Genomic DNA, 26,318 nt, shown 5'->3' on the forward strand with positions numbered 1-26,318 from the left:
AACATGGAGGGGGACTTGCAAAATCTTCAAATCCCAGCTTTCATAAAGGGAAGTGCCCAGCTCCACACTGGCAAGAGGGGGTCCCACAAGTAGATCCTTAGCTTGCCTCTGGCTCCCACTGGGAAGCCAAGATCCCCAGTTAGCATTCACAGCTAGAAATAGACCAGTTACTGTCACCTGTCTGACATTTTGCCTTTGTTTTCAATTGGGCTTGAATTTTAGAGAAGAGAAAATTGTGTTCATTGGGCTGGATCAATCCTAATCTACTCCTACATGGCGGTATCAGTGAAGCTCCAGAAGGTTCTGGAAGTGCCCGAAGCTCCCACTGTCTCTGCTCTAAGTCTGGGTTCCTTGACAGAAGGCTGCCTCTCCCCTACTTGGACCCATTGGCTGCTATTTCTTATCCAGACCCTCCAGTGCCCCTGTGTCCTCAGGAGGAGGCTAGAGTGAGTCAGGGTAAGGATTACTGTGGCCTCAGACACAGGAGCTGTGGAGACCCTGGCCCTTTTGCTGTGTTTTGAAGAAGCAGAGAGGAGATGGTCTTAGGGATACCAGGAGTCATCTGACTTGGTGAGAAAAAGCTGGGACTGCCTTTCCCCAAAAGAAAGTACCTCCAGGGGACAAGCTGGAGGTTTCACTCAATTACCTAAATTCTACTGCTGAAAACCTTCCCAAGAAATGTGTTTAAGATGCTTCATCCAAGGTGAAGGGGAGGATGCAAAGCTTACTCTCTACTTGTCCTCTGATCATTCGCTGAACTTCCCAAGGCTTTCGATATGATTGCATGGCAGCTGTCTTAGCATAAAGAGCCAGTGGCCATCTGTTAAAAGGCATTTGCTGTTAGTAAGTGCCTGCGCGAACTTTATGTGCATATTCCAAGGGTCAGGACTTGGGCTAAGCCAGCGAAGCCCTCATCTAAGTGTAAAATTTAAGAGGATGATGATAATTAATTGCAATAATTATCATGCATGATACATGCATTTTATAATTGTAAAACACAGGCAAGATTATCACTGTAGCCATTTTTAAATGTATAGTTTAGCAGAGTTAAGTACACTCACATATTGGTGCCTAAATAATGCTGGGCTATTTTAGTGTAATTATTGCGTATCCTAATCAATGCAGAAAATCCATCATGAACGTATTATCAACATTTGAAGTAAAGGTGGGATCCAACTTTGCATGGTTCACACTCCTTCCCCCTGCCTACTGTGCCTGACCCTTGTCTTGGTCCCACTTAACCAGCCATCCCTATTTACAGATGGGGAAACTGAGACCAAGGTTACTTCAGCCACCCAAGATCACACAGTTAGTGTGTTTCTACTTCCAAAGACATGGAGTATCAACACTGCATCCATCTCAAAGTTCTTACTGCAAATTCTAGGACACAGTGTACAGACAGGAAAGGGGTGCACTGCTGCCCTGGGCCCCCCCTTGCCAGTTTCACAGCCCCCTTGTCCCTTCTCCACCTCTGCAGTCATCCTGTGGGCATCCTACGGTCTTTCTTCGGCATAAGGAACACCATGTCTCTTCCCACTAACCAAACTCCCCTGAATCCTCCAAAACAAGGAGATGGCCCCTGATGTGCTTCCTTTATGATGCTGTTAGCAATCACCTTCCAGTAGCCTCTGCTCCACCCGAGCTTCCTGCCCAGCCCCAAATACACACAGTGCTCCTCCTGCTTGTGGGTCCTTTTGTCTGGACTCACTTCTCCTCTGCCCCTTATCGACACACTGTCCATCACCCCTAGAACTCTGCAGGAGGCACCCATGGGTCCCTCACCCAGTGGCCTTCCTCGTCTTCCCACTGCTCTGCACGGGGGTTTTGTTTCTCTTAAGTGAAAACTTATATCCCCATTCCATACCAGAGGTCAGGTTTCCCTCTATTCTTTTACATCAGAAGTTTCAAGTCTGATTCATCTTTGTCTCTATGGTCCTTAAAGAGTCCGGGTGCTAGAAATTCAATACTAGAAATTCAATATATGTTTGTGTGGAACAAGACACACCATCCATTTATAAAGCTACCGATTTGCATTTGTCCAAGCAGGAGGCCATGAGACGGGTACGCCTGCCCTAATTATTTAAGGGTGGGGGCAGCCTGCTGCACTAATAGGCACTTAAGAGCTGACTTTAAGGGAGAAGAGCATTCTGGAAGCCCTGTTTGAAATTTGATTCATAGCTCTCTAATAATGTGGTTCAGGACAAACTATTAAACCTCTAAGTTTCTTATTTGAAACTGGAGAAAAACATAACATATCATTTTTAAAGTTGTCCAGAGGGCTAAGGGGTGATCAGAACAATTAAAGAGTTATTTTGTCCTTAAAGCACTATAATGATGTTATTTATTGAGTTTTAAACTGCTGGTTCATAGAACTGCTCCAAGTGGAAGAGGAATCCAGGATCATAAAAAACCCAGAGCAGTATGAGCATCTGCAAGGTCAAAGTGTCCAAACCAACTGGTAACAAAGTCCAAGAGAAAAGATGGTTGTTTGACAGAACTAATTGATAGGGTTGGTTTAATTTAACAGAGGAACGTACTGGAAAAACAAGTAGTTAGGAGACATGAATCTCATTTCCATGTTGAGAATCATGCAAGTGAAGGTGTTTCCATAACTGAGATGTTACAGCAACCAGGAGAGGTACAAGGTTCCTTGTTGCAGAGATAATCAGACAGGGTGGTTATCAGGCAGGGAGCACAGCAGCAAAAGAAAGCCTATGCATGGATTCATTCATTCATTCATTCATTCAGGTGCCAGGTGTTCTTGGAAAGGGAACTGATCATAAGAGACATAATCTTCACATGCCTGCGAGCGTAGCTCACAGAGTGACCAGGATCCAGCACACAAGCACAAAGAGAAAGGAATTCTTCCAAATTAGAAGAAGAGATGGATCCAAAGCTCAGGAGTGCTTGAAAAAGCATCAGAGAAGCCCCAAATGATATGGGAGGAAGATGTCCAGGAAGGTCTCCGGGACTGAGAGGCACCCGCAGGAGATGGAAGGGGGAGACGAGGGCCTTGTGCGTGTCAGGGTCACGCGTGAAGGCACCGAGGCAGGGCAGACCTCAGTGTGCACAGGAAGAGTGACCCAGCAACTGCTGCACGTGCATTGCGGGACGGTGCGGGTCCCTTGGAGGTGCTGGCCTGGAGGGTTGGGTCAGCCAACGTATAGCTGGACGAAGTCCTTTTTCCTGGGGACTCATGCAGAGTGATACAGGACAACTGGTCACAATGATTCACTTGTTGGAGGCCTAAGTACCTTCTCTGGAGTGGAAGAACAAATGAGAAGGAGGGAATGTGATAATGGGACGAGCCTGGAGCAGAAAATGTAATGGAAGCAGACACAGCTAAAACAAGGTAGAAAGGAGCTTGGCAGTTCTTCAAAAAGCTAACCACAGCCCAGTGATTCTGCTCCTACGCGTGTTTCCCAGAGACCTGAACGCAGATATGCTGACAAATACCTGCACATACATATCAGTGGCAGCATTATTCACAGGGTCTAAAGGTGCACACAGCCCACATCCCTCTGAGGATGGATGGAGCTGTCTGTGTGATTAGCATAAAAAAGAGCGTGGCATGACACATGCTTAATCTGGGTAAGTCTTGAAATCTGAGTGACAGAAGCCAGTCCAAGACTACAATACTGCTGGGATACACAGAGCAGGCAAATCTTCTGCAGAAGGCTGTGCGGGTGGGAGATGGCCAGGGAGATGAAAAGGAGTGTAAGTAACCGCTTCCTGGACGTGATGGTGTCCTTTAGGGCACGTGAAAACCTTTTGAAATGGAACACAAGTGGTTTGGCCTACATTTTGAATGTATTATATTCCACTTTGTAATGGTTAGCTGTTGTCATGTGAATGTCACATGATTTTGTTTTATAAATTAAAGACGAAAAGGGAAGGGAAGGAAACACCCAGCAGGTAGAGGCTCATGGCCCAGCCACTGGGCAAAGAGTTGGGTTTTTGCAGCTGGACAGATTCGCTCTCAGGCCAGGTGAACCTGATCTCTGTGGTTTCTTGTACTCTTTGACCTTTGTTTGTTCCTGAATTAAAGTCTTCATAGCCCAGTAAGTTTCCAAAGAAAGAGAAGAAACCCTATGAGAGGAGAAGTAAGAGGACTCCTATGTTAACAGCAACCTGGCCCCTATGGTCACGTGGGTGCTGGGCACATTCAGAGCTATTGTCCCTCAGGGCCCCTTCGAAGTCCCCTTTGAAGCTCTCCATCTGAGCCTGAGGCTGGCTCCTTGAGAGCAAAGGAGAGGATAATCTTTCACAATGACCTCCCTCAAAGAGGAACAGCCCCTGGAGAATCTTAAACTCCTGCACTGGGATCTGGGTGAGCCTACTTCCGTAGGTCTGGCTGGGGACATTCTGCTCTGCCTGATTGGGAAAGCAGATCTCTTAATCTGCATGGGTCTTCAGCTGCAAAGAAGTGACAGGGGTCAAGGACAAATGACACTTCATCACATTTGCTAGCAAGGATGACAGTGTTCCCTGCAGAGGAGGAAAAAGGACTGTTCCTTTCTGTTCCAGAAAGGAGCTTATCAGTAACACTTTCAAACATGCTAAGGAGGCCCTCCAGAGTCTGAGCAGGACTAGAGCCAGCCAGCCTCCTCCCTTCAGTGGCCACGGGCCCCACGCCACGCCCCCTGGCAGGCCTGAAAAGCACAGGATGCTGTTTCGTAAGTGAAATAATTGTCTTTGGCAGTGAGCTCCATTTGCTCCAAACACCTGACCCAAACTTATGCAAAAGAGGGAGCAGGATGCCCAATCCTGCAAACAGCGCCTTCCCTGTGCAGAGCCCTCGTTGGTTCCCATAAATTAGCCTGCAATTAGCAATTACATTGTTGATCCAAAATAAGGTCAGGCAGGATGCAACCCTAGGAAAAACAATGGTCTGGACGGGAGAGCCCAGATAGGACTATTACGGAGAATTATGGGGGATGATTAATCAGCTCGCCTCTTCCTGGGGATGGCTGTTCTCACATAAAATCTGTGCTAACACAGCTACCTTCTGGTAATAAGTTACCTTAAGAGAAACATAATTAGTTGTAGGATTCATTAGCTCCAGGCGCTGCATCAAAGGCACAGCGTCTTCTTTGCTGGTTTAGGGCTTGTTAATGGGGGATAATGATGTATTTGTATCTCTGTGGAACCATAGTGAAGGACGTGGGGATAATCTGAGCCCTGGCATGCCCATCCTTTTACATAGAAGACAGAACAACTCAAAGGTGAATTCATGACACAGACAGAAAGGCACAGTGTCCTGAGAGTCCAGCACTGGCTCGTGTGCACACATTACGACTAAATGTTGCTGCTTTAATTAAATCTTCTAGAGGCAAGAACAGGCAAAATGACAGTGAATCCTAGACAGGGCTTTCTACCTTTTGGTTCTTCTCTACTTAAAGAAAACTTTTTAATTGGTACTTCTAAAAGCTTCTGTCAGTACAGAACAGGAACTTTGTCATACAAATGAAGGAACAACGGTTTTCACTTCCAGGAGCTTCCCAATACTATTTCCAAAAGGAGCAACTAACTGTCTGAGACACAAAGATGATCCCTTCATGGAGATGCTACCATGGGCTCAGTTCCGCCCAGGGGAGCCAAAGCCCACTCCCTCTCCTCCCCTCAAGCACAGCTCTGTAAGCCGCCACCCATTGCCTGCCGTTAGCAGCCCATGTAGAAGACCCTCACCTCACCCCTCCGGATCACAGCTCCAGAGGACCAGGAGAGCGGGAAACTACCTTCCTCATCAGCCTTTGCCCCCAGTTACCTGTCAACTGCCCTAAAGTAACCAGGAGACTTCTTCACGTGCCCTCAGTAACCAGAGGAAGTCACTGATGCAGGACAACAGAATGGCCATGAGGACTGTCGGCTCCAAATATTCTTGGTCAAGCAAGGAACAGTGGAGACTTGCTTCAAATATTCTTGGTGAATTAAGGCCCCACTAGAATCAAGGAAAAAGAGACAGCAGTGCAGGCCATGGAGCCCTCTACTCTGCATGCCCAGGATAGCGGGCGGGAGGCTTGTCTCTGCACTGGTGCATTATGCCTGCCTCTGCAGCCCTCTCTGGCTGTGTTCGTCCTCCTCCAAGAGAAACCACACCTGCAAGTCAGAGCTCTTCATTCTGCCTCAGTGGAGAGGGCCGAGGGGTCCCTCTCACACATGCTCTGCTCTTCTGTGAACTGTGCTCATCTCCTTGGTTGTTTTGCCCCACCCAGGCCCTCATAGATGCTGGCTACAGTTACTTTAAAACAATGCCACTTTGAAAGGGGAAAAGAGAAACAGCATGAAAATAGATCTCTGAAAACACTGGAGAGGCTTAAAGTGTAAACTACATAGGGAAACTGCTTGGTAAAGTCTTTCTTCTTCAATTTATGGATGACAGGCTTGCTTCTCTGCTCTTCCCCGGCAGACTACTCTTTATGCAATGTAGTACAGTTTGGGGGTCAGGGGAAGAAAAACCTTATTTTTCATATGAAAAATTTTAAGAAGGAACCAGCTTTTAGTCAGGGACTTAATGTTCTTTAAATCACTGTTTTAGAAGAATAAATATCAAGTACTATGATATGCTACTTGGAAATCAATTATACTTTTCACTGAGTCTTTTTTGTAGGAGGTACTAATTTGTTAATATTAATAGAAAGATCTGAATATTTATATTCCAATATGAAAATAAGTATTTTTATTGAAGATAAAATATTTGTTTGCTCCCTTAAAAAGCTCATATTTATAAGCATACCAAAAAATATGTACTTTAAAACAGGTTTTAGTTATGACCTATAAGTTTTCATAATTAAGGTCAAATTTTGTACAAATCAGTAATAGAAACTTTAAGATGGCACAAAATAGTATTTTATATTAATCATTTATATATAAGATGAAATTATTTTTCTCACTTTTCTTTGGGTATAGAAACAGCATATTTGGGATGGAATGATTCCCCATTACATTTCTTTAGAATGCAAATTCCAGGAAAAATTTTTGCACATTTATAGTTAGTCATTTTTGGGGGCAGAAAAGTCTTCCGAAAGAATTGAAAAATAAAGTTTTTTTTTCAGGCTCTAATAGAAAAGGAAATGTAAACTCCCTAAGACGAATTTCAGTGGGCCCAATACATAAACCATAAATCAGTGAAAAGCAAAGCTTTTTTTTTATGTGTAAAGAAAAAACAAGTCAGTAAATGCTCAGGCGTCCATCAGTAGGTGAATGTAGGAAGAAAATGCGGTATTTACACCCGGTCGAGGACTCCTCCACCGTAAAGAAGGATCCAGTGGAGTCATCTGTAGCAAAATGAACGCACTCGAGACTCATATGAACTGAAATACATCAGACACACGAGTTTAAAAAATTCACACGGTTTCTCTTATATGACACAGTCAAAGCATAAAGAAATTAAAAATCAAAATAAAAGAAAATAGGAAACAGGGAGATAAAACTTCTGCAATGGGAAGAGGACCAAGGGATGGAGGGAGGAAGAGGGCGGGGAGAAGAAGGGATGAAGGAGAATTAAGAGCGTCATGCCTGGCGCTGACTCCCCTTGATGGTTGGAGCTGTCTGTGTTGCACACACGTGCTAGTCAAACAGAAAAGAAGCAAGATCTTCCGAGGCGGTAACTAAGGAGCACGCGTGCTCAGTTGTCCATTCTGGGCAGTCTGCCGTGGATCTGGGTGCGTCCAGCTGCAGACCCCACGGACAGGCTCTGTGCTCTCCCACACGGCCACAGCACCTTCCCGGGACCCAGCGCTCCCTGATTACTGAGCGGCATCCTGTGAACTTAGTCTATAAAGAATGAAAGCACCGGGAAAAGCTTTGACTTCTCAGTCACCCACGAGAATGCACCAGCCTGACGACAGATTGATGGTTGGAGGATTCCTGACTGATGGACCCTGCCACCCATCACGGTGTCTGTCTTCACGCTAAGGCTTCCTTTCCTTCATCTGCTCCCAGTCAGTGACTGCACTCTGCAACAGTGATCAGGAGAAGTCATTCCTGGAAGACCAGGGCTGCCTTCAAGAATGGCGGGCTCAGGAGCTCTCCGGTGCTCTCTGGTGGAATCCTGTAGGTTCCAGTGCAGTCCGCCCACCCACCTACCTTCCTTCCTTCCTTCCTTCCTTCCATTTCCTCTCTCCCTCTCTCCTCCACTCAGGGTTAGACCTGGGTCATTGTTGGATGGCTCTCCCAGCTCTTCAGGCTTTCTGCCTTGTTCTTCCTGTCAGTTGTCCCTGAGTAAACACCTTGCACAACAAAGGGCTGCTGAGAGGGGCAGAGACTGCTCTGGGTAGATGAGATTCTCAGAGCTCTGTCTCCTGCCTCCAATGAACTCTTTCCTTCCCTTAGGAGGAGACCTTCATTGCTGAGTCAGCCACAGGAGAGCCATGCCTCTCTCCACTCAGCCTCAGCCACAAACCCCTCCCCCTTGCTCAGACCCAGGGAAGAGTAGGCCCTGGAGGTGCACATCAGTCACCAAGCACTCCGGGAGGTGGAGGTTGGGGAATCAGAAGTTTGAACCCAGCTCAGGCAACTTAGCAACTTACCAAGACCGTGTGTCTAAGTTAAAAGCAAAAATATGAAGGGCTGGGAATGTGGCTCAGAATAAGGGTCCTAGATTTGATCCTAGTATCACACAAACAAACAAGAGAGACCCCTATATACAGCACTCTGTGTGGCTGGCACAAACTCTTCACCCAGGGGAGATCAGGGCCAGCTGATCCAGAGCTCAGCATGAGACACTTTAAATCTACTTTTCAAGAAACATTCTTTTAAACAGATGAGTACCACTGGTGGCTGGGTGACCGTAATGTAAAAATAGCTATGTTGCTTCTTCTTACCTAAGGCTAATAGAAGAGCTAACTGGATAAAACAAATGTCCTTGGAACTCTCCAGTCAGAGTGATTATCATTAGCATTACTCTGTGGTGGGGTTTCTATAAGGTCACCCAGAATTAGTGGTAGTGAGGGACCAAACATTCATCCATTGCATGGGCTAAGATGACTAACTGAGGATCTGAGTTTAATTATACTCAGTAGCATGGCACAGTGCAGCTTCTTTGATGGGCTTAATAACATTCTGTGTACAGAAAGATGGATAGAAAAAATTAGGGTTGTATATTGTTGTCCTTTGGGACAAGACGCTGCAGCGGGAATTGAATAATAAGAATAAATAAACGACTCCGAAGGACCAGGAAATGAGCTGTGGAAGTTAGCAAAGCCAGCCTTCTGCGAAGGCTTCAGCTGGAGACAGAGTCCTAAGTACCCAGGACTGAATACTGCGGTGCCATTCGGAAGGTAGACTGCAGCTGTGTTACTGGGCTCGCTGTTGGATTAAAAGGAAGCTTGGCAAGGTTTTCCCTGTCGCTCACTCTGAAATGATGACAATACCCAGGACAGGGATCTTTCAGATACTGATTTGTGATATTTTAAGTGGGAAACACTATCACATTTCACAGTAAATACAGAAAGCATTCGTGGTGCAGAAGGCTGCGGAAGGTGACGTCCAGAAAAGACTCTTCTCTCATGTCACACTCCCTACGTGAGACCCTGCAATGGCTTTGGATGCATCAAGCTAAATCCAATCTGCAGCGAGGAGCCGGCTCAGAGTCCGGAGGGGAAGAGAATGCATGCTCAGGAGCAAGAGTGGAGGGATCACTTTTGACGGCTTCTGGTCAACGAGGGACTTGACCTGGCCTCCTCTGGCAGAAGCAACTACTGCCAGGATTGCAGAGCTCAACTGTGCCACAGGTAATGTTTGCACCTGAGCTGTCCAGGAAGCGGCTGCAGGCACGGACAGAAACTGGTCCTCGGGAAACTGTGACCGCTTGTCCTCTCTGTGGCACTGTGTGGGCACAGCCAACTTCTCTGTTGTTTACTTATTTTTTTCTCCTTGTGCTGCATCCTCACATGGCTCCTGGCTTTGCAGATCCACTCCTTTACTGATTGGGGTGGCGTTTTCATTTTCTGGGACTGTCAGAAGCAAGAATCATAAAATTTGTGTCTTGGTTAGTGGGAATGTATCCTGTCATGGTGGAGAAGCCCTGGATTCTGAGACGAAGACGGTGGCAATGCCACATTGCCTGGGAAGGCACTAAGAAGGGTCTGTCCTCCCTTTCCAAATCAAAAAGCCGGTTTCCAACGATCCTGGACTTTCCTGGGCTTGCAGCTGCATCCCTCCCATCTCTTCCTGTCCTCTTATGCTCTTCCTCTCTGTGCAACTTTTAGGTGTGTGTGTGTTCACTCCTAAAGACACCATTCCTTGGATTAGGATGCTCCCAATCCAGGATGACCTGATCTTCACCAATTCTTTTCTGTTGTTGTTGAATATACAGTTTTATCATGCTCTACCTCTTTTTCTTTCTTTCTTTCCTTTCTTTCTTCCTTCCTTCATTTTTTTCTTTCCTTCTTTTTTGTTTTTTTGTACCAAGAATTGAACACAGGACCTTTTGCTTGCCAGACAGGGGGTTGTGCCACTGAGCTATATCCCCAGCTCTCTAATTTCTTATGGAAATCTAATCTTTCAGATTTGTCCCGAAGTTCTTGAAGGCAGTTACCACATCTTTCCTTTCTGGTATGTACAGTATATTTTAGCATGTTGATAGGAACATATAGAAATTCTGTCAATACCATTCAAATGTTGCACATTTAAAAACAAACGTGCTAAAACCAAAGCATCAGTGCTTTGCCTGATCAATGAACATTATTAATAGCTGAGTTCAGCTCAGTTGGAAATTTAGAAAAATAATATTATTTGCTTTAACATTCATTTGTAAAATGACAAAAATCAGTTGGATAAGGTCTATGTTTAAACATTTTTCAAGTTGTATCAAATTTTACAAATTTTCCTATTTTATCAACCAGTGAAAGTTTGAGATTGTTACAAAAGTTCTTCTGCATTCTTGTATCTTTGCTTTTTTTAGAAAAGAGAGACTGTGTTATCAGAAGTTTCACTTGCGCTATGAGATATCTCACCTATGCCATAAACTTCACTAAGTCTAACTCTGAACACTGTTATTTCCAAATAAGGTTGCATTTCAAGGTTGTGCATAGACATAAGTGGGGGATGGGTATTTAGTTAACTGACCATGCTGACCTCAGCTGCAAGCAATTCCAGACAGAGTCAGCCTGCCCTCACCACTCGGGGTGCAGGCCACGGCCATCGGTTCACATCTTCAGTTGCAGGTGATGATTACCCAGCCAAAGGTGAAGAGGAGTACTTGATAATACTGATTGCACAACAAAACGATCACCAGCTCACAACTGAGTCTGACTCAAGGTCTAAACAGCTTGAATCAGGAAGTCATTTCCTTGGAACAGTCCTTCATTAGAAAATGCAGAAGATGAGCAAAACAGTCTCACTCATATTTATGTTGTAAGCCTTCTGAACCATTCTAAATATTTTTTTGAGTCATATTTAAACTGGCTTTGATTAAACATTGAAGCTTGGAGATAGCAGAATTGGCATAAAAGAAACAAGCAAACAAGGGGAAGAAATGAAGGCGGTCAGGAGTGCAGGAGGGGGACTACTGGGAGGAGCCCGTCCCTGTCCTGGGTCCGGCACCTCCGCCTCTGAAGTCTGCTGTGTTATTCCACAACCCAGCCACCATCATCTCCATCCTCCAACAAATTTTTTTTTTGTCTTTTTTCTTTTTATCGGTACCAGGGATCAAACTCATGACTGCCTGCTTGCAAGGCAGGCGCTTATGCTGCTGAGCTAAATCCCCAGCCCCCCTCCAACAAAATTTAAGAGATATTTCCTGATTTCTATCCTTTTTTTTTTTCTTCAGTGAGTGACAAATACTTCAGGAACAAATAGATCTGCTTGAGAAAAATTCCATTTCCTACCCCCAAATGAATTTTAAATGGAAAAGAACTCAGGGCACTTGCTTTTCATCTTGTATTTCATAGGTGCTTACATTTTTGCTATCTCAACATGCCATGATTCTTCCTGCAAAGACCTCCCCGCTTTCCAATATTTATCTAAAATTACTTTTACCTGCCATATGATGTTTCTACTGGCTGGTAAGCTGCATGGGTTTAGGAAGGACTATCCAAGTAAAAGAGTGTTATTATATTATTATATTGTATTGTCTTTATAAATTCCTGAAACCATAGTTATAGAAACTAGCCCCAAATATCAAGTCATTTTGAAGTCATCAAAAAATGGAGGCATCTACTGGAAAAGTTACATCAACACGATTGTGTAGAATGTACCTTTAAATAGTTTGATATTTTTAAAAAAGGTATCCATAACCCTAGTTATCAAATGAAGAGTTAAGATGATGCCAAATGCCTAACTATATGCCTTTCCATACTTAAATCTTGTCTTATTTCATTTTCTGTTGCTGTGACAAAATGCCTGATTCTGCCTACTTTGTAAAGAGAGGGCTATTATCTGGGTCAGAGTTTTGTGATCGGATGTTCCCATTAGAAGAGGTCACAAAGCAAGACAGGAGGCTGGGGAGGTTCAGGGGTCATTCCCTCTTACTAAAGCAATCCGTCTCATGGGGAGGTAAACACAGCACCTTTACTACCACATTAATCCCTGCTGAAACAGCACTTTCCAGTAGGTTGCACCTCTAACAGATCCCATCAGCTGTGCACATTATCATTCTTGGGACTGAGTTTCCAGGGTGTGAGCCTTAGAGGGAAATTCAAGGCCTTAGCAGAGGAGCACCTAATAGAAGGCAGGAGGCTACGGTGGTTAAGCATAGCTGTGTCTACTATACTGACTTGAGAGCTGCCCAGCAGATTAATAAGTCCATGAGTCATGCAGGTAGGACACTGGGTGCTGTATCTGGTCCCTGGCCCTTTCTCTCTGTCACTACTCCTCTACTTTGCTGGGCACATTCCAAGCATTACCCATTTTTGCTCCACCAAGGCCTTTCTACCATGAGGTTCTTGTCTTAGAAAGAGCCAACCATGAACTGATTCTTCTGAAACTGTAAGCTCCATTAAACTCTCCTTCTTTACCATGTGGGTGTTCATGCTGTGTCTCAGCAACAAGAAAGCTGGCTAACTCGGAGGAGAGGACTAGCATTTAAAGAACTAGCATTTACATGGATGCTGGCCATGGGGATGCCATTCATGAGGCATCAAGAATCAAATTAAAGGAACCAAGACACAGAGGAACGTGGCCCATGTGTCAGCTGGTTTGTTGGTTGACATGTAGCAAAGTCCAGATTTGTTACCAATTCAATATGACATAACTATAGATCGCTTATGTGTGTGGGAGGTGTATGGAGAAGAACCAGGATGTGGTTCAGGTCAGGATGATTCTTCCTGACTTCATAAACTTGCTAATTAGCAAGTATGAAAATAGGATAACATGCAGTGGTACCGTGGCTCACACACTTCGTTCCTTCCACAATGCTTGTCGCAAACCGAATTGGATGAGAACTGACTCACATTTCCCCACGAGGTCGACACTGGGCCTAACCACGGTTCATCTGCACCAAGCTGAGTTAGTCACGCCCTCCCAGCTTGCCCTGCTGCACTACTCTGGCTGTGGGACCAGCGGGAGAGGAAAATGTATGCTAGGCCAGTTCACGGGTATTGCTGTCTTCCACGGAGGTCTGTCTCTGTCTGCCTGTTCCCTCTGCAGGTGCTCAGCAAGTGCTTGTGGGATAAAACTGCTGGAAGGTAGAAGCAGTTTCTTTAATAAAAATCTAGGAGTTACTGGAAAATCAAACATAAATTTCAAATACCCAAAACCAAAACTGAAGTAGACAGGTGCAGTTATTTGGGTGTGTCTCCCCCACTCTCTCAGTAAATGGAGAAAAATAAAAATTCCCTGAAAGTTTATATCCCCTAGTTTTCATTTGACAAATTCATTTTAACCCTTTCTTGGCTATTTTCTCCTTTCCCGTTCCAACCTGTTCATCAGTGTAAGTTACATTCATGTGACAGAGGAGAAATCACGTGTCTTCCTGAGGGAAGGAAGATTCTTTTTTTTTTTTTTAATTGGTACTGAGGATCGAACTCACCACCACCTGCTTGCAAGGCAGGTGCTTATGCCACTGAGCTAAATCCCAGCCCAGAAGGAAGATTCTTAATGAATGAGAGGAGCAGTTAAGTTTCATGACACATTGTTAAGTTTTGCTTTGTCTCTCATATGCTAAATTTGGAAGTGTGGCAAGTCATTAATCCTGATTGTATATTGGCTACAAAAGACCTGATTTGGCTACAATGAACTCTTTCCAAAGATGCCATCCTCCTCATCTGCATTGTCTGCTGTGGTCACTTCTGGTCAGCAGTTAAGCAGCGAGGGTTGATGGAACTTCTGTGTAGAGAGAATGACAGGTGTCATCCGGCTCTGACCTAACCTAGTTCTGGGTCACATGCTAGATGTCAGATTCAGTACACTTACAAAAAGGGGACACTTTATCATCCATGACGCTGAATGTTTCCCTATGGTGGCAGTGCCCTGGATCCTCAAAGTCTAACATCAGAAAGGCATAATTATGTTATTAAGCTAGACAGAAACTCAGCTGACAGGGCTAACCAGGTCTTTACTGACTAACTTTCACGATTGATTCCCAGGCTTCTGCTTCTGGTCTCTTTCTCAGGAGCAACGACAGGCTGTGGGAGCACAGGATGCCAGGAAGGGAAAAACCACTTGTATCAGGTACAAAGAACTGGAATCCAAAAAGCAAGCTTGGAAGGCTGGCGGTGCCTGCGGTGTTAGCCCTGGAAGAGTTACATTCCTTCCAGCAAGGCAAGAGGTTTCTGGAGGAAAAGGGAATTTAAGAACTCATAAAATAGATGCCACAATAGAGTATTTGGGAGAACTGTAAATTTGCTTTATATTAGAGACTATCCAGAGAAATCACGTCAAAAGTTCATTATTTTGTGACCTGGAGGAAAAGCAAAATTGTTAGAGCATTCCTATTCCTGCCGGTGAACATTTGTAAATACGCAGGAGGCCTGAATGTTTATCTCACTCTGAGTTCACACTTCCACATACACACAGGCACCTTCTCAAGACTGCAGGCTGGCAGTGTCACTATGCATATTCACGAGATGGTTGTTATTAATGTCACTGAGGTGATTCTGTTCCTCTTAGCACGGACTGGGTTTTACACAGAGGAAATGATGTAGGAGAAACAGCAGCTTTGAGCCGCCCAGCTAAAGTCATTCTGTATTTTTGGTTTTAAAGCATAAGTGCTTTGAGTACGTGTTTTTAACTACTTCTTCTTTGCCTCATCTCATTATTTATTTCATTGAGAAGATTTCCAGCTCTGGTACAAAATACAGCATTTGTGGGGGCACAGGTTCTAAAGTTTACAATTAAATTGAGTATTACCTTCCTTCCTAAGAGTAAAAATTAAACAAGCCCTATAGATGATCTAAGAAAACCAGTAGATTTCTGGGACGTGATTTTTGTAAAAAATGCATGTGGAGAGAATGACCATACATTTCCAACTTTCAGTATTAAAAAAAATTAACAGGGCAAACCTTATAGACAGCTATTTCTACGAACTACAGACTCTTATGGTCCGATGGGGGAAAAAAAAACAAATAAAAATAGCTTCTGGTGATAGACAACTAGTGAACCACAGACCTGCTGCAGGTGCTCCTTGAGCAAAGGGTTACTGTGCCCGAATGAGATGATGCCACATTCCTATCAACTGTTATTGTCAGCTAGGAAGGTGACTTATTTAAGGTTGGCATGAGAACATTTATATTTTGCCCTAGACCTAGGAAATCGTGTTAAATAAGTCCAATACCGCTGTCAGTGCAGAGGGTAATGCTTATACCTTTTCAGGGCATGCTTAGAAATGTTTTTGGTTAGCTTCTTATGCTCCACTGCCACATCAACATTTATTTCTGCATCTCTGCTCTTTAGGCAAACAGGAATTGCAGCCGCAGGAAGTGTGTGTCTAACACGGGGAGGGCGCAGGGAAGGGCGAGCGGAGGTCCTTGCCGCAGACTGACCTTAGGCACCCAGTGGCATTACGCAGCACCTGTGATGAATGCAGCTGTATTTTCCGATCATCCTGCAGAGGTGAGTTTTCCCAGCCCGAGTGAGGGATAATCACCGCGTTGGTCAACACTGCCAGGGCATCCTGGATGATTGGCATTTTGAGGGCGTCACACGACGAGAGGTTCCAAAGGACTCCTGCAAGAGACACACAAGGAGAACTGTTGGGCAGCCACCGATCGTTCCTGTCTCAAAAGCATTTGCCTTTCTGCAGATAACAGCACTGGCCGGAGGAGTGAGAGTGTGGGCATGCACGCTACACCTTGACTTTAGACCACTTGTACGCACTCGTTAAAAGAGTGAATCTGAGGAGCGAACAGAGAAAGTGAGACGTGCTTATCTCTGCTTCACCACGAAGAGAAAGGTTGTGCCATCTGATGGAAAGGAAGCTACCTACCAGGCTTCTGTGCATGATGAACACAGTGGACTCTAGTTTCCAAATGCTAGGCAAGACCAGGGATGGGATCATTTGCAATGGTGTAGCAGATTGTTGTTTACACAGGTATGCACACATGACCCAATCCCCTTAGCCTGCACACGGAAGCAGCCACCAGCAGCTGGGACCGTAGGAGAACCCAGCATCACATCACGTCAGGGTTCACAGAGCCACTTAAATATATTGCCACTCCAGACAGCTTTGTCATCTTCTCTTTAAAAGGTTCATAGAGGACCACAGAGTGTTCTTTAAATGCTGATGAAGCAAGTGGGTGCATCCTGCAGTGAATGGAGCCGCGGGGATTCATGTAGCAACAGCGAACATAAGGATTTGGGACTCACGGAATATTTTAGGTCTTTAAATATGTGTTTTTTGAAATAAGCCTAATTCTATAAAAGGCCGTAAGTGTTGTATTTATATTATAACATCACTTGACAATGCTTCTTAAATAGTTATTCTATTTTTTTGGAATGGTAGAAGTAAAAGAAATCGAAGGAGAACATTATTTTGTTGCTCTGTTAAGAAAGCTTCCCTGCTCCCTCAAACTAAACAGACGCCAGCACTCTAGTACTAGGAATAAAATACTGCCTAAAATACTGTCTTTAGAAAAATGACTTCTAGCTTATTTTATCCATATGAAATTTTGTTTCATCTACTGTGTTTTAGGACACTCTTCTTTGTGAAATTATTTTTAGTATTTTCTTGCATTTTTCAGGTTGAACTTACCAAGCATACTAATAATATAAATCCGACCATTTATAACTAAATAAGTGATCATAAAAGTGAGTACAAAGTTCTGAAAAAAATATGGAGATACAGCTGAATTCCTAAAACTATCCTTAGAAATAACATTTGCTGGGAGTTTTATTATTAAAATGAACATGATGGAAATAAACATTTTTTTCAGTGCCTCTTATGTATAAATCAATCCTCTGGAACAGGAGGTCAACTTGAAGGGAAATCTGGTCTTTTTTTTTTTTTTTTTTGAACAAAAACAAACTTTTCTTGGAACACAGCAGTTCCTGTTGATTCATAAATTTTCTAGATTTGCTTTGTCCTCAGAGGAAAAGTTGGTGATTTGTGACATGTACTGCATGGCTCACTAAGTTTCAACAATCTACTCTCTGGCCTCCTTTAGTTCATGGATCACTTTCTACAAATTTTGTGCACAGGTTTAGAGTATTAGTAGTATTCTAAATTGAATACACTGAAATTCTTAGTGGTATACAGGGAGTATTCAAAAATATATTATGATATGGACTAATTTTGATAGGCATGAATATTAACAGCTTCATTTACCTTTATGAAAATTTAAATGTGAAGCTGTTTATTCAACTGTTAAATGTTTTACTGAATTTTGATAGTATAGGTAATGAGATGTTTGCCTTTTACTCATTTACAGTCTCCTGAAAATGTTATGTTAATGGCAAAATAACAAGCCATTAAAAACAAGCTTCTGTCTACCACAGTATTTGAGGATAAGTTTTAAGAATATCACTTTAAAGCATTTGTGTGTTCTTCTATCATTCTATGCAGACACACAGCAAAAGGACACGAATTGTCTTCATTCCCAAATCCTGACTTGAAAATACTATCATGTGACTAAGTAAATGTTTTAATATACGAGTAATATATTTTGCTATAAAGTATATTTCTTCTAAAATAGCAAACAATAAAAGAAAATTGGTGTTTACATGCAATGAGGGTAGAAGAATCTGAAGTCATTCTGTGACAATAAAGTCATTTGTACTACTTCCTACCCAACAGAAAAGCAGGAGAGAAAAGACATAAAACCCCCACCAAACTAAGAAGACCTAACTCTATATTTGACAAGTAGAGGCTAACTAGAGACTCGGTCCCCTTATCCCTTCACTGAGTTGTTCCTTCTCCTTTCATTTCTTTTTTTTATTTAAGAGAAAAAAAAAGACACAGAAATGAAAAACAAAAGAGACAAACAAGCAATAATTACAACAAACCCAAAATGATAACAATATGGCTTTCAAAACAAGATGATAGGAATCTAACAATGGTTGTTCTATAGCATATTGTTATCTTCAAAAGGTTTGCTTAGATTACCTGATACAGACATGCAAAATTGATCTAATCATATGAGTATCAACTGTTCTTTTCCAAGAAGTACTAGAATTAGTAGTACAGTCATCTTGGCTAGCTCATGCACATATGTACAAATTTGTGTATTTTTCCTTTTCCCTTACTTCTTTCCTCCTGCCCCCTATCTCAGTTAGTTTTCCCTTTTGAGCAGTTTCTTACGCTTACACAATAATTACTGTAGATTTTGAATCTTATTTGCTTTTTCAGTTTCTTACACTAGGGAGACAATATGGTATTTACACATGTGAGTCTGCTTTATACACTTATGAGGATGGTCTCAAGTCGCGTCCATTTATAAAAGCCTCGATGCAATCTCTCCACATTTCTTACTGATTCATTAATTGGTTCAACCTAATTCAGACTCATGCATCAAGAGAAGTGTCTCACTTCAAATTCATTCTACCTTCCAAGCTGGTCCCACCTTTGAACCACATCCCAGTGAATTTATAACAATTCTTGACCTTTTTTTCTCAGGCTGCTACCTGAATGTATACCTGTACAGCTTTGTCTGAGCTCTTTGGAGCTGCAGTCTTCACCAAGCATCACTTCACCACTTGGATGAGGAGCTGGCCATGTGTGTGGAGTGAGGCAGGATTCCTGGTGCAGGGATGCAGTCAGCTAGGTCCAGGGAGCCCTCAGACTTTTGAGTTGTGCTTAGATTGTCTGGACAATGACAAAAGTAGCATGTAGAAGCAGTAGACTGGGGACAAGGTTGATTTGTCTGGCAGAAGTTAAAATGAGGAACAGCTGGGGAGGCCATCTTTGTCCTGCTAAACACACACACATATATATGTGTACATACACATACACATACACATACACATACACATACACAGTCATGGCTGATGGCTGGATAGCTGTAGGCATCTTCCTAAACAAACGGAAAATGGCATTTTGCTCAAATTTCTCTTCACTCCTTCTTCCCTTTCTTCTGTGATACTGTACACACATCCACAAATTCTGTGCTGTTCCTTTCAGATGGATGAGTCTAATTCTTTTCCTAAGGACTCATTTCTGGCCATTAAACATGGTGGAGGCAATCTGAGAGAAGGGCATAAGAAAAGTACTATCACTTACTCCAAGTTTATTCTCCGAGACTATTTGAGGGGAAGGTAACTGTCATGCTAAGAGACCCTCAAGCAACCCTACGGAGCAGCCCCTGGGAGAAGCACTGAGGCCTGCAGCCAGTGGTTACCTGGAGGCGCCATTTTGGAAGTGGACCTTTCAGGTCCACTCCAGCCTTCCCATGACGTGAACCTCTGTCCGAGCCAGACTCGCCCACACTGGTTGCTCCTGGATTCCTGATGCTTCAACACTGTGTGAAGTAAGTATTGGCTGTTTCAAGCTGTTAAATTCTGGGGTTTAACCTGTTATGCAGCATTAGATACTACATCTCTCTCCCTTCTTTCCCAACCCCCACATTCTCTCTTTACTCCTTTCATCTTTCTTTCCTTCTTTTTCCTTTGCTGTGTTCTCATTTTCCCTGTTGGATGTCTACATCTTCCCTAGGTGCTCCTCTCATTCATTACCTCGATCCACTTGTTCTCTTGTTCCTTCCAACTCCGCTGTTCTCTTCCTACATTCCACCAGGAGAGCACAGAACACACAAGGAGAAGCTGAAGTCTGCTCTTAAATATGTATCATTCATCACATATACAACTTATTAAAGGGTAAACACTGGGCTGGGGACCTAGCTCAGAGCCACAAGCGCCTGCCTGGCAAGTGCAAGATCCTCAGTTCAGTTCCCAGGGTGTGTTACTTCCTTGACTTCTGAATACTCTTGCCTTAGCTTCTTGTTGGAAATCTAACAAATTAATACTAGGTGGCTTAAAGAGCATAAGGGTATTTTCTTACAACTGTGGGAATCAGGATTTGCACATAGGCTGGTGGCACTGCCCTGTGGCTGGAGGAACCTCTAGAGGCACCATCTTCCTTGTCTGATCCAGCTTCTGGAATTTCATGGCTGGGCTTAGCTTCTATCACGTATCTTCACCGACTCATGGCCTCCTGCCTCTCTCAAAGGAATCTGCGGTTACATTGAGCTCACCTAGAAAATTCAGCACAGTCTCACCATCTCCAAACCCCTAATTGAATCAGAACCGCAAAGATCTCTAATTCAGTCTCACTGTGTAAGGTGACATTCACAAGCGCTGAGAAGTTGGGTGTGGACATCTTTGGGTGCCATTATCCAGCCTAATACTTGTGCCCTTGAAACACTGTTATACTTAAGAAAATTAAACTCATGATAGCTTTTCCTGAAATCTCTACGTTCATGTCGAATCAGATTCTTCCCTTCACTCATTTATACTCTCATTCATACAAAGGGCTCCTCTAGACTAGGTTCTGTTTGATGCAGAATGGGTAAACCAGTAAACAAAATGCCCTGTCTGGAATGCATGCACGACCACAACTCGGGCCATTATGTCCACAATCGCAGTGGCCTCATTTCTTCTACCTGAGTACTGAAGCTCACCTGAACCACCCCTCTGAAACATTCCTCCTAGAGCTTTTCCATGGCTAATCCTTTTGTTACGCACACCTCACTTCAAATGCACTAAACCCAGAGAGGTTTATTTGGACCAAACCAAACTACCTTCCTAGGTGCTTGCTGCCAGCTCTCCTAGTTTAATTTTCAGCAGAGACCTTATTGTCAACTCGTACCTTTTATTTCTGTCATTAGGCACCATTCCTCTCCGCAACAGAGCCCCAGTCACAAGATGATGGCAGACACGTCTGTGAGTGTTCACACACACAGAACATACTCAGTGTGCAGTGTCCCTGGTGTACAAATCCGTTCTCACACCCAGGAAGGAGGTGCTCACCAGACAGGCACTACAGGAGAGCAGGAATTAATAACTCTTTGCTCCAAGCTTCATAGCACGATGGCATAGGGCTGCAAGCCTGGAGCCTTCTTTACTTTTTATAGTGCTTGCAAAATGGTGCAATGAGTTGAGAGAATAAAATAGATGCAAGATGCAATTTTACAAATAACTTATCACATGAAACTATAAAAATGTGATTTACTTAAATAGGATTACATAGCTTGTATCTAAGAGATTCTATTCTTAGCGAGTAGAGAAAAATTGGTGCCAATGAAAAACACTAACCAGTTTAGCATTTGCAAGGCTTATCTTTAGTATTTCATTTGGGTAATTTTCCTATATCAATTCCCTGGTAATTCTTAAGTTCGCCAAGGTACTACTAAAATTCCAACCTGTGGACAAACTGGAATACATTGAATCACAATGGTACTCAGCTTCTGTAACAAATTACCCTAGTCGTTCTTATCAGAAGGGGACAAAAATGTTTTAGTATTTAGGTTGATGGTCACTAGCAAATTTTTATTTGCCTGGTGAAGATATGCTCATTTCTTCTTGATTGTAGCCTGTAATAAAATGGTTTTATAGCATCTTTCCCTTAACTATATGCATTCAATAGTTCCTGTTTATCAGTGTAAAATTATTGCTGTTCCAAATATAATTGACAGTAGGTTCAGTTGAGAAGACATTTAAATATCTCATTATGTAAACTAAATATATTTAAAGATAGTTTATTTTTATTTCAGGCATAAGATGGCTCTTTTCCTTAAAATTATCCATATTCATGAACAGTAATTGGTATATTAAAATTTCTTTAATAAAATCTTAATTACTTTCATTTGATCATTTATTTTGTTGTGATAGAGGGTAATTGTAGTTTCCTGAAAGAGATAAAAACTACCCTGGTTTAAAAAAAATTAAGAAAAAAAAGCTTTCATAATAGCGAGTCTTAAATTATGGTAAAATTAAACATTGCCTCAGGCTTTCCATAGGAGTGTTACAGACCTATAACTTTTCGATTATTAGAAGTAAAACCCGACCCTCCAGTGTGAGTGACAGTCAAATCCAATGAAAGTCTAAAAGAAAATTGTCTTGATTCGTTCAGAGATAAGTGTTTTCTATATTTTATTTAAAACCAGAAAATTAATGAAAAGATTAATGCAGTAGGATTTATTTTAAGGAAATCCATCATTTGTCTTGAGAGCAATAGTTTGCGTACCTAGGGAAAGGCAGAGGGAGAAAGGTGAGTGAGCACAAAGATGTACCCTGTGAAAAAGTGGCTTAGGCCTGGTAGGCAGGGGTGGGGGGTGAGAGGAGAACGGGGGAACCCAGCTTGCCCTTGCATAGCTGAGCATGGGGGTAGTTGTGGGGTTGAATGTGCCCTGGGTGCCCCTGCTGTCCTGGTGAATATCAGGGCATTCTCCGCCTGCCCCCAAAGGTAGTGACCCTCAGGGTACAGCCATGAATTGGGGTATCTCAAGGGTTCCCCCAGATGCAGAAGATTCATAGGTGGCACCCATGTAATGTCTTTAAGAACACGGCATTTCTCTTGCATCTGTGTTAACATTTGCTGAGATGTTGCTACAGTCATGGGTTACTCTCAGGCCAGAACTTTCTGAGCTTTCCTTTAGGAGTCTCAGCCTGGCTAAATAAGCAAACCATCTTTTAGTTCTTCTTGTTAGTCTCAAAGAGGAAACAACAGGGTTCTGCACAATGGGTTTGAGGCAAAGGTTAATCCTTTCCAATTTCACTGGGTCATTGTCAGCTGAGAGGGTCACAGAGAGCAGGAAGAGGAAAGGGCCGTTGGGACCGATGCACGTGAAGGTGAAGAGGGAGATGGATGCGACTGGCACCATGGGACTGTCACCCGAGCAAACAAACCTCATCCCAACACTGCCATTCATGGATTCTGGTCCAAACACAGAATTGTTTTAAGTAATCATCTAGACATAAATGCTGAGATTTAAACAGGGTTATTCTTGTTTATTTTCAAAATGTCTATAGAATTTAACTGCAGAATGGAGGGAGAGAGAATTGTTCTTCTTTACATTTAAAAATAATTCAGATCTTTGCTGTCACACAGTAAGCAAATTTTGGTCTGATCTCCTTAAATTTAACTGGTTCCAGAGAGATGTTCTAATGGCTGAAGTTCTAAAGTAGTTTTGTGGAAAGATACAGCCATTAATGTTGAGGCTGTCTTTTTCCAAAGCCAAAACTGGTCCCGGTAACACTTTTATATTCAAATTTGTGCAACAATAGCATTCATTAAAAATTTAAACCAAGCTCGTATGAGATTAATAGAGGCAAGTGGCTCATACAAAACAGTCAAAAATGGTCTTCAGTGTTTTAAGAGCCTGAATTAATTCAATTTAAAGTAATTTTACAGATGAAAGTCTATAGCTTTTTCCTAAAGAGAAATTAAAAATTCAGTATCTATGGCCAAGCCTGTTGGCATTTTCCTATAATCCTAGCACTCAGGAGACGGAGGTAGGAGGAGGGTTTGAGGCCAGCCTGGGCTACACAGTGAGTTCAAGTCTAGCCTGAACTATATTAGTCAAAAAATAAAAACATAAACAAAAAACTAGGTATCTATGATCTTTCCATTATAAGCTGATCTATGAATATCCTAGTTTTAAAAAAATTCTTCCATTAAATGTTTACAATAAAAAAGTAATAGGCCAGATTCTATTCATGGAAAATAAATAATGTTTGTTTCCAACTGGGGACAAAGTTAGGCAGCTACTATTGAAGAACAGGAAAACTCCTCCCATAGTAGTTTTTTTTTTTTTTTTTTTTTTAAGTATTGTACTTGAAAATAACTTGTATGTCAATGTTGGCCGTAGCCATCTGTGAGTGTCTGAGGTTCATCTTTGATCACTACATCTCATAAATGAACCACAGTGTTCTATATGTCTCTGTTCTCGATGGGCCAACAGTTAGGAATATAAAATTAGGCTTGCTTAAGCTATAGTTTCCCCCATGACCTTGGGTCTATCAAGACTCTGAAAGATGCCACCAAACACCCAGGCTGAGTTTAGCCATCTCTGGAACATGGCCCTGAGACTCTTTTCCAAAAAAGTTTTATCGGTTAATGATCATGTTATTTTATCTAATAATTGTATTCATGCATAAGGAAAAAAAGGAGTGATTTCTTGTAATTTGGTTGTTTGTCTTGGTAGAATTTGGTGTTTCTAAGGTGCAAGAACTATGTTTGCCCCTTTCATGAATGATAGATTGCAAGGGAAAGACAGAGGGAGAGATTTTAGGTTGTGCGTGAGATCAAAAGACAAGTACTCCCATTATTGGTTAATTAAAACATGAGTGCAGGAAGTGATGCCATGATAATTCATCATTTCTGGGTGTGGGTTAAAGATTCTGAGGCGGACACATTTTGCCACCCTTTCCTGAACAAAGCCAAGGCCACGAAACAATGATCCCAACTTATGGACATTTAGACTACAGACCAAACAGCAAACCCACTGTGTCAAGATTCTCTCCTCTCCTCACGACCCCTGTAAACCACTGCCCCATCCCAGTGGTTTCCCAGTTTCAGTACCCACGTAAAATCACCCAGCCATTGAACCACACAGTACTCTGCACCAATTCACCCATTTGACACTTGCTTTAAACTAGCGAGACCCAGCCTAGTCTAGTACATTTAACTTTATTGATGAACAGATTTTTTTTTTGCTGGCCATTGGGACAGCTGACAAACTACATAAATTAATGAACTGGTGAGTAGCTAACTTCATCATCATCTTTCTTAAAACCAGGTAAATTCCTGAATGTGCAGAGGTATCCATTAACCATGTGGTTGACATCTTATCTGAGCCAATACAACAGATGGTAAGCTGGGGCAGCACTTTCAAGTGCTGTAACACTGAAGCCACAAAACCCACGCACACTTTGCAAGGCACCAGCCCACTACTACAGACTCTGAACTTAGAGTGAAGAAGAAATTACATAGCCTTATAAAAAATGAGATGGCACTCATCTTGGGGTATCTTTCTAATCCTATTTATGATACATTTACCTCATCTGTCCTTTTGCTGTGAATATAAAACCTTGAACTGAGTTTCTTAGTGTCAACATAATAACTTGAATTGGATTTGTTGGCATTTTCTTAGCTAAGAATCTTACTAAGTATATGTAGTTTATCTCTCAAAAATCAGTATGTTGGAGGCTGAGTCTTCTCTGTGGTGGTGGGGACCTTTAAGCGACAGGGTCCAGTGGGATGTCCTGGAGTCATGGGGATGTGGCTTGGGAAAGAACCATGGGCCATTTTTTGGTCTGGTTTCTTGTCTTGCCACGTGATCTCTTGCTACTGAATGCACTCTGACCATCATGTCACCTTCAGGAGGTCCTTGCCAAGTAGAAACAGGTGGAGCTGCTTGATTCTACACTTAATGGCCTTCAAAACCATGAGCAAAATAAGCCTTTTTTTCTTTACAAAGTTACCCAGCTTCAGGTATTTTGTTACTGTTATAAAAAATGAGCCAAACATGTCTTTGGAGGAGAACCACTGAGAACACTGCTGTACCTGAGTCATTTTTAAGCATGTCCTTGGTTCTTGTGACTCTCAAAGAAAAGCCACCTTGAAAAGATATAGTGGCAAAATAAGAAAAGTGACAGAAGCCAAAGACTGACATTTTCATTCCCGCTTTCACACAGTCAGGACTAAGAGCATTTTAGATGTTAGCAGGTGCTCAATAAATGGGTTGATGTCAAAGAAGTGGGATTTCAAGTAATCACAGACAGTGGCTGGGCTAGGTATCAAAGGTGATCATGTGGAAATACTTAAAAGGCTAAGAATATCTCACACTTTTGAGTTCTTATTATACTCTAGGGTCTTTGCTAATTATCTTGCATGCACTGACTCATGGCAACTTTTAACCAATCCCCTTTGACAGAGAAGGAAACGGAGAGACCCAGAGAAGTTGTCACTCGTCAAAGTCATTCATCTTTGTAGGTGAAAGCGAAGG

At 42.7% G+C, this 26,318-nt stretch overlaps 1 protein-coding gene across 7 annotated transcripts in view; it reads right to left on the reverse strand.

Moving 5' to 3' along the window:
* Ctnnd2 (catenin delta 2) overlaps positions 1 to 26,318 on the reverse strand; it is an 813,816-nt gene that overhangs the window by 136,114 nt on the left and 651,384 nt on the right. For all 7 annotated transcript variants that reach the window (XM_063257972.1, XM_063257971.1, XM_063257974.1 and 4 more), the window contains one exon: positions 15,924 to 16,107. In XM_063257972.1, coding sequence (XP_063114042.1) covers positions 15,924 to 16,107 — 184 coding nt within the window. The remainder of the gene's footprint in view (positions 1 to 15,923; positions 16,108 to 26,318) is intronic.

The sequence above is a fragment of the Cavia porcellus genome, unplaced genomic scaffold (genome assembly GCF_034190915.1).
Source record: "Cavia porcellus strain 051 isolate PalLab524CR breed Dunkin Hartley unplaced genomic scaffold, mCavPor4.1 scaffold_11, whole genome shotgun sequence".
NCBI classification, from domain to species: domain Eukaryota; kingdom Metazoa; phylum Chordata; class Mammalia; order Rodentia; family Caviidae; genus Cavia; species Cavia porcellus.